The 9,276-nt window shown below is 32.8% G+C and overlaps 1 protein-coding gene across 1 annotated transcript; it reads right to left on the bottom strand.

Moving 5' to 3' along the window:
* Positions 1-3,124: 3,124 nt before the first annotated feature.
* LOC142629992 (uncharacterized) lies at positions 3,125-8,909 on the bottom strand. Its single transcript, XM_075804050.1, has 3 exons — positions 8,708-8,909; positions 5,559-8,580; positions 3,125-3,776 (listed from the first exon to the last, which is right to left on the bottom strand). Exons 2-3 carry the CDS (start codon positions 8,485-8,487, stop codon positions 3,391-3,393), a joined length of 3,315 nt encoding a protein of 1,104 aa, XP_075660165.1. The 5' UTR covers positions 8,488-8,580; positions 8,708-8,909; the 3' UTR covers positions 3,125-3,390.
* Positions 8,910-9,276: the final 367 nt, after the last annotated feature.

Below are 9,276 nucleotides of genomic sequence, written 5' to 3'. Positions count from 1 at the left end.
CATTCAGCTTCAACATTGTCTCTTTGAGCAACCACACTTCTTTATTGTTGACATTTCATTTGCTAGAGAACACTTACCTTGTTAGGCATGTTGGGGTCCAGCCTTAATTGTGTGAGGAAGCCTTAAAACTTAAAACCAAGGAAAGCATTAAAAAAAAAAAAAAAGCAGTGAAGTTTGTGGAGACTGGAGAAGAAGAATAGATGAGATCAAATGGAAAGGAGGAAATGGAACATACGTGTGGAGTAATGGAGGTTGTAAGGAAACTTCTAGGAAATTTCCTAGCTCAAAAACTAATCCTAGATTCTTATTTATTTACAATAATGCCACAAGTAAAAAGTTAAAAAATATTCACATAAATTTTTTATCAACTTTACTTCATTTGCTTTTAAGGGGAAAGAGTATACACTGCACATTTATTAATTTGTTTACAATTATGAATTTTATTTGTAGAAAATTAAAAATATTTAAATATTTTTTAACCCCACTTTATTTAAGATTTAAAAAAAAATTAAATTCATTATTTTATATAATAGTAATAATATATATATATATTATTTTTTTAAGGAACCCGAAACACCTTGAAACAATACGCCGAAATAAGCCGATACCGAAATATTTCGTTCCACTGGACAAAACGAAATGGGTCCCGAAACGGAATTAAAAACATTGGTTAAAATATTGGGGGTTATAATGAGAAATTAGAACAACATGTAAAAGAAAAATCTCACTCTATTTTTAGTCATGGGCACACAGAAAGAAGTTTAAGCTACATATTGTTACTTTATCAATCATGTTCCGAATTACTGTATGGTCAAATGATTGATAAGTATTGCAGAAAGAGTGGACCACTCAGATATGAAGAAGAACTTACGTCTTACCACGTTTGGATATGTAAGTTCTTGACTTACAGTGATTCTAAGAGGAATGTGAAAGATTTTTTTCTGTAAATCTATTAGAAACACTACAAGTCAAGAACTTACTTATCCAGACGTGGTAAGACATAAGTTCTTCTTTATATCCAAATGGTCCACTCTTTCTGCAATGCTTATCAATCATTTAACCATATAGTAATTCGGAACATGATTGATAAAGTAACAATATATAGCTTAAACTTCTTTCGATGTGCCCATGACTAAAAATGGAGTGAGATTTTTCTTTTACATGTTGTTCTAATTTCTCATTGTAACCCCCAATATTTTAACCAATTTGACTATAATACTTCCGAGAAGTTAGAAATGGATGAGTGTGTTAAAAATGAATGAACAAGGGGTATGAGTGGCCTAAAAATTAATATTTTGAAATTAAAATTTCTATATTTTACAATGCTTCTATTTAAATAAATAAAAACACATATTTGTGCATTCAAATGAAAAAAATTACAAGGAGCTCGAGCTTTCCAAACTCAAGTTCCCTATTACAAGGAACTCAAGCTTAGTAGGCTACCATATATAGAAGGAAAAAAAAGAAAAAAGAAGAGCATTATGCTCGAGTTTTGTTGTATTTACAAAGAACTCGAGCTTGGTAAGCTCGAGTATTGTGTTGCACAAAACTCGAGTTTACCAAGCTCGAGTTCCATGTGGCATTTTTTCAATAAAAAAATCCACGTCAGCACAAGTTTTTTTTATGAAACACGAGTGTTTAAAACTTGATTTACACAGCAAACTCGAGTTTCAAAAAAGTGGTATATTGCTACTTATTTTGTAAACAGTTGTATGTTGCTACTAATTTCTGCAAAAAGTGGTAAATGGCCAATTTGGCCGGATTTGGACTCTTTGATTTTTACACGACACGTGGTGCAAAATTGAGAGTTCCATGTGGCATTTCTTCTTCTTCTTCTGAGTTTTGACTTTTAATATACAGACATACATACATACATACATACATATATATATATATATATATATATATATATATATAACAAATCAAATTCATTTAAAAAAAAAAAACTAAATACTATAACATCTGAAATTACTTGTGCGTTTGGCATGGATGAAATTTGCCAACTTATTTTACTATTCGGCTTATTTTTCCCACTATTCATGGGTCTCACTGCACTTTTTTATACTATTCATGGATCTTACTATACTATTTCAACTAACTTTTACCCATAGTTGTCAAATTGTGAATCGTATCATGAATCAATTTTTAATTTTTCTGTACCGTGTATCGTATCGAATCGTAAGATACACAAACACCTAATAAAATTATAAAATAATAATAGATATACATATATAAAAGGTATATTCATTATAAATTCGAAATATTTTCACCTAATGACCAATTTAATCATTACTTATGTAATAAAATTTAACAAAGCTGACTAAACAAATCAAATTAACTTATATTTATAACATGCACGTTCAAATTGATTAAACACAGAAGTGATAATACATGATATATGAGCCAAAATAATAATATATATTCATCATCTTAGCTAATCAATTCCGCATAAGTCAATGTTATCATCATGTTCAACATTTTGCAAAATTATTTTTTTATAGATAATTTCTTCATTATTATCAACATTTACCATTTTTTTTTATTCTAATAATTTTTTCTTTATATTTTTTCTTGGCATTCTAGTTTTTTAGACTCATAATAATAATAACAAAATAAAAAATAATTATATTTTCATATAATACATTATTGATAGCACAGAAAATAAATTTGCACATACGCAAGTTAGTGTTATGAGTATAGTCTAAAGTTTCTAGGAAAAAGGAAAGGAAGAAAAAAAAAAAAAACTCATGGACTTGCTATTTTATTAGTCTCAATTAAGTTTCCTAAGAATTTTGTGTTAAAAAAGTATAACAACTTGTTTAAATAAAATAAAACCACAAATTTTTAACAAAAAAACTCATTTTAAATCTTCATGTCTATGTATATTATGTATTGTATGATTCACCGATACGATACAATTTATACGATATGCATCTATGTATTGGACGATTTATAAGCACTTACGATACGAAACTTTTTGTACACGATACAAATACATATCGTACGAAACGTATCGCGTATCGTACGATACTGAAAATTATGCTTTTACTTTTATCTACAGTATTTTCAATAAAAAATTTTCAGTTTCAGCAAATTAAACAGATTTCAAATAGATCCTAACTAATGGAATGATACAATATTGCTTTTATTTTTTTAAGCAGGTACAACATCTCATTATTTATGTATCTTTTTCTGAAGACAAACCCTTAGAATTGTTGCCAATCAGCCAAACAGGCAGAAATTAGAGATACATAACAATATCATGCAAGGGATATACTGATATACTCATCTACAGAGAAGCCTTTAACTACTTTTGTAAATAATACTAAGGATAAATCGACCACTAGATATCATCTGGGCTGAACAAAATTACTACGTACATGTGTATACTCAAGGTTCATCGTCCCAATTAGCATCATGACTTGGGGAGCAATATGTATTTCGTCCTACTCCTTCCTGCTTATTGGACTCCTTAAGCATCAAAACAACTTCCCTCATTGTGGGGCGATCAAAAGGAGACATACTTGTGCATAGCAAAGCAATTTTTAGGACAGTAATCATGTGAGAGACACTACACTCATCTTGTAGGTCTAATCGAGCATCAAGGACTCCAGGTGACAATGAATGATTGTGAATGTAATTTCTCACCCATGTTACAAGATCACCACCTTGGTCAAGAGGTTGTACGGGCGTTCTTCCTGTCAGCAGCTCAAGTAGGACAACCCCATAGCTGTAGATGTCACATTTCTCTGTAACTTTCATGGTGTATGCGTACTCTGGCATTAACAAGATTACTCATTACCAATAAAGTATTTCAATATATGCTCACGAAGCAATGAAATACAAAGTTATTCAGAGAAAATATAGTAACTAAAAGCCTTATATAGCTCAAGTGTCTGCTCTTCATAATTCAAATCCTCCCCCTTATTTGTTGTAAGTATTGAATTAAAAATGATAGTAATTTCGTGTATAGTATAATATAACAAAAGTTAAGTTTTACACACCATGCTAACCTTGTTTAAAATATCAAAGACTCATTAGAAGTCATATACCACAATAATATAATAAAATTTTGACCCTAATAAATTTGTGTATATGATTGTGTTATTTATTTACGATTATGTTTATACATAAAACTATCTATTTAAACGTTTAAAGAAAATATGATATGAAAAGATTCTAAATAGATGGTGTAAATATAGAAGGTTTGACATGATATCTATATATAAGTTGGGAAAGAATCCCCTTTTATTTAAATCCTTCGCTTTCCTTCGATTTTAATCCATATTTAACAGTTGTGGTATTTAAAAATTCTTATGATCCTAACAAACCACACAAAATCAAATAAATGTCACGTGTCTTACACAAGGATAAAAAATAGAGGGAATTGGAGGGTTTAAATAGGAGGAGATATTATCGCATGGAATTACATTAGGTTTAAGTTACACTAAGTCTAACTTTGAGCAATGTTACATTACTTAATATTTTTAATTAGATGTGAATTTTGTCAAATCCACCGTTGGATTCCATTATCTTCGTATATTTTCCACACTTGCAAAATTTCAAAATAATCAAAGATTAAAAGTCATGTCATCAATCAATTGTTTAAAGTCAAGTTGCTGTAATTTAAAATAATGCATAAAAGGTAAGTTTATGAATTGAATGATAAATAATATCTGGTTGGCATGCATGGTGAGAATGTAGAGAACATATAATCCTACGATGAGATTTTCAAAATATGAAATCAATAACAAATTATTGGATGGTGTAACATTGTTTATAGTTACACTATGTGTAACTTGAATCCACCCATATGGGAATAATGATGTGAAACAAATTTGAGCTTTCAAAGCTTAGGTAGCAACGTTAAAAGAAATCAACAAAAAGTTAAAAGTTTTCATTTTATATTATACAAGTCGGTAACTCGTGCAATGTACAAAAATTTTAACATAATATGGTTTTTTTTTCTTTCTTTTTATTTGGTCTATATATGAAATTTTATAATTATAAAAATTATTAATAGACATTTATTGTAATTGTATTTGTACATATATGGAACAATATAATCAATCATTTAAAGAAGTGATTAAATTTTGTAAGGACTTAGTGCAATCCATTTGGTTTAATTACACCCTACAATAAGGACATGCCACATTATTATATTACTAAAACATAAATACAACTAATTAAAAATGATAACATCTCAATAATACAATATTTCAAATTGTAAATTAAAGATCGATGTGGTGTTATTAGGTTTGGTAGAGTGTATTAACTTTTAAAGTAAAAAAGTTGATGTGGTAATTTCTTATTAGATAATGTAAAATATGAATTTTACACTTTATTCTTACCCAATTTAGACTCTTTAAAGAAATACGATGTGTGCTGAGATTTTTTTTTTTTTTTTTTGTTTTTGTTTTGAGACGTGATGTGCTAAGATTCTAATAAAGTGTCTAAATATAAATTATATTTAAATTCAATTCAAATTTATTTATTAAAATAATGACGTAGACTTGTTGCATAATATTGAGGTGAAAAGTGCTGATAGGATAGCTTACCAGGGGCTATGTAGCCATAAGAACCAGCAACTGCAGACATTGATTTAGAATGTGGCAAGTCAATCACCTTTGCCAACCCAAAATCCCCAACATGAGCTTCAAACTTATCATCAAGCAAAATGTTATTGGACTTTATGTCACGGTGAAAAATCCTAGGCTTGCAATCATGATGCAAATAAGAAAGGCCCTCAGCAGCTCCTAGTGCAATGATGAACCTTGTTTGCCAATCAAGACTACAGGATGGTCCATGAAGTAACTCTCCCAAACTCCCCTTTGCCATGTATTCATAGAGCAAGAGATTGGCACCCTGGTGGTAGCAGAAACCATATAGCTTTACAATATTCCGATGCCTAATTTTCCCGAGAGTCAAAATTTCAGCACGAAAGCTATTATCCACATTGTTGCCCTCTCTGTCTGATGCTAGCTTCTTAACAGCAATTATTTGATCTCTAGGCAAGACAGCTCTATACACAGTTCCACAGGCGCCCTTTCCAATTACAAAGCTTTCATCAAAATTGTCTGTCGCTGCAACCAAGTCCTGGAAACTAAATCCTTCCTTTGGAGAGAAGTAGATGTCAGAAACAGGAGAAGAGAATGGTTTATCTTGCTTAGGAGCAACCGTGTCAATCGGACGTGCCATGAAATATATGATGACTATGATAAGAATGAGAGAAACCCCACCAATGGCTGCTGAAATTATAGCCACAATTTTTCCTAAACGGTTTCTGTTCTCTTCTCTATCTTGAGGTAAAAGAGGAGGTGATGCTCTATTACAAGGCTTAAGAGGAGCACCACAAAGTAATTTGTTTCCCATAAAGCTGCTGCTATCCATTTTCTGAATTTGAACAAAGGGAGGTATAGATCCTGAGAGCTCATTGAATGAAAAGTTGCAGCCAAGTAAGCTCGAAAGATTCAGCAAAGACTCTGGAATTTCACCACTCAAATTGTTGTTGTTGAGCAGAAGGAACTCCAACAAATCAAGACTTCCAAGCTCTTCGGGAATCTTTCCAGAGAGATTGTTATAACTGAGGTTCAATGCAATCTGCAAGCTCGAAAGGGTTCCCAATTCAGGCGGTATACTACCAGAAAATGAGTTACCACCCATTTGTAGCTCAGTTAAACGCAATAGCTTGCCTAGTGACACAGGTATAGTACCAGAAAGGTTGTTCTCTGAAAGTTTGAGAAGCTCCAATTGGGAAAGTTTTCCTACCTCATCTGGCAAAGCATCCACAAAGTTGTTGTGACTGAGATCAAGTCTTTGAAGCTCCGTGCAGCTGAAAATCTCAGGTGGAATCTTTCCAAAAAGAAAATTTGAAGAGACATTGAATGTAACCAACAAGGAGAGGTTACTAATTTCTCTTGGCAACTCTGATGTGAAGCGGTTGTATGAAAGATGAAGCCTTTGCAATGTTCTGCAGGTACCAATTTCTGGAGGAATAGGGCCACTGAACTCGTTCTGATCCAACTCAACTGCGGAGAGATTTACCAACTGGCACAGACTTAATGGAAAACTCCCTCTAAGTTTGTTTCCGACAAGGCGAAGTTGCATCAATGTTTTGCAGTTTAAGATCCCAGTTGGGATGTTTCCTGTGAGCTGGTTGGATCCCAAGTTTAAGAAACTCAAATTAGAATTTTGGCAAAGATGACGCGGAATTCTTCCTGATAGAGAGTTATCTGATAAATCGACCAACCAAATTGAGCTATAAACTCCAAGGCCTTGAGGAATGCTACCGTCCAGTGAGTTACTGAAGAGTTGAAACTTAATCAAATTAGTCAGATATTGAAATCCAATAGGAATGGAGCCGTTGAACTCGTTAATTGACAGATCAAGCTTACTCAAATTTTTCAAGCTGGTCAACTCATCTGGGATAACACCAGTAAACTGGTTTGAAAAGAGATAAAGCAATTGCAACCCGGTTATCTTAGCTAGCTCAATTGGTATCTGTCCTTTAAAATAGTTCTCTGAAAAATCGATCTCCACTGCTCGAGAAAGATTTCCAATCTCTCTTGGGATTGTTCCATTCAAATTATTTCTATACAGGTATAATTGTTGAAGAGCCATAAGGTTCCCAAGCTCAATGGGAATTGGTCCTTCAAGATTGTTATTATAGAGAGCCACAGTCTTCAGACTTGTGCAGTTGCCAAACTCAGCTGGAATGGTACCAGAAAGCAAATTGACCACTAGATTCAAATATGACAAATTCTTAAGCATTCCAATCTCTTTTGGTATCTCACCAGAAAGCCAGTTTTCAGCAAGACCAAGCCACTTTAAGCCCTGACATCCACTTATCTCTGGAGGCAAGCTTCCTGATATCAAATTCTGCCCAGCTCGAAAAACTTTCAATTTTTTAAGGTTTTCAAGAGATGCTGGCAATGATCCACTGATGTTATTGGAGTATGCAATCAATTCTGTCAAGGAAGAAAGGTTTCCAATCTCCGTTGGAAAAGGTCCAGATATTTTATTGTTGCACAAATTCAAGCTCTGTAAAAAAGAAAGTCTACCAATTTCCTTAGGAATTTGGTCTTCAAATTTATTGTCGTTCAGGAGAAGAAACTCCAAAGCTGAACAATTTCCAATCTCTTTAGGTATTTTCCGAGTCAAATCATTAAAAGAAACATCAAGACAAGTCAAGTGAGCCAATTTGCCAATGGCTGGAGACAAATATCCAGATAGATTCTTGGAATGCAAATCAATAGAGTACACCACCGGATTGGAATCTTGGGTGCAATTCACACCAATCCATCCACAAGGAGTTGAATCACTAGAATTCCAATTACCCAGATTATTAAAATTGTCAACAAGGCTTTCTCTTATTTGTAGGAGGTATTGACCTTCAGTGTTAAGCCCTTCCAATGTACCAACCAAGAAAGCACCCACAATAACATATGCAGTGAACAAATAATATGATACCATTCTCTCCATACTCATCAAATTCCACTGAAAACTATATCCCGGAGGTTGCGTTCACAAGATGGATGACTATTGAATTTCCATACCATAGAGTACCATAACATGATTTACCTATTTTAAGTATAAACACATATTTTTCAGAAAACTTGTTGAGTGTAAAAATGCAAAGCAATCATGTATGCAAGCATATGGATCAAACAAATAAATAAAAAGATTGAGAAAGACTCATTTTACGTACCTCTGAGTTTGTGATCAGTCAGTCAAGGAGAAACCATCTCAGTACTAAAATAACAATTTTATGGGAATTCTTGCTAGCAAGGAGAAGTTGGTTTTGACCTGAAATGAGTCATGCATTGAATATGGCTGATATTTTGGGGTTTTAGAGTATAAATCTAGTTCAACAAGTTGCAACTTTGTATAATCTAAATAATGAAAACAAGCTCAATGGTTAGCACAAACAAGGGGGAGCATGAAGTGGAAGTCACTGTTGTTTGGTCAAACTTCCTCAAACAATAATAAAATAATAATATTGAAAAGTAATGGTTCATTAATTTTCACCCAACAAAATGATTCAAATGATTGCACACTTTGTGTGAATGAGAATTATACGAGAGAGAGAGAGAGAGCCTCAAGAGAATGAGAATCAGAATGTAATGGCCGACCAAGAGGAAGCACGCTTTCTCCCTTCTCTCACTCACCCTCTCCATTATATTTTAGTGCTTCCCGTACATTTCATTCATTTCTTTATTACTTTCATGTTCTCTCTTTTTTTTTTCACACACACACAACACAACACAAACCTATGAT

The sequence above is a fragment of the Castanea sativa genome, chromosome 3 (genome assembly GCF_040712315.1).
Source record: "Castanea sativa cultivar Marrone di Chiusa Pesio chromosome 3, ASM4071231v1".
Classification (NCBI taxonomy): Eukaryota; Viridiplantae; Streptophyta; class Magnoliopsida; order Fagales; family Fagaceae; genus Castanea; species Castanea sativa.
Note: the sequence above shows the minus strand (reverse complement) of the source record. Positions and strands in the feature narration are given on the sequence as shown.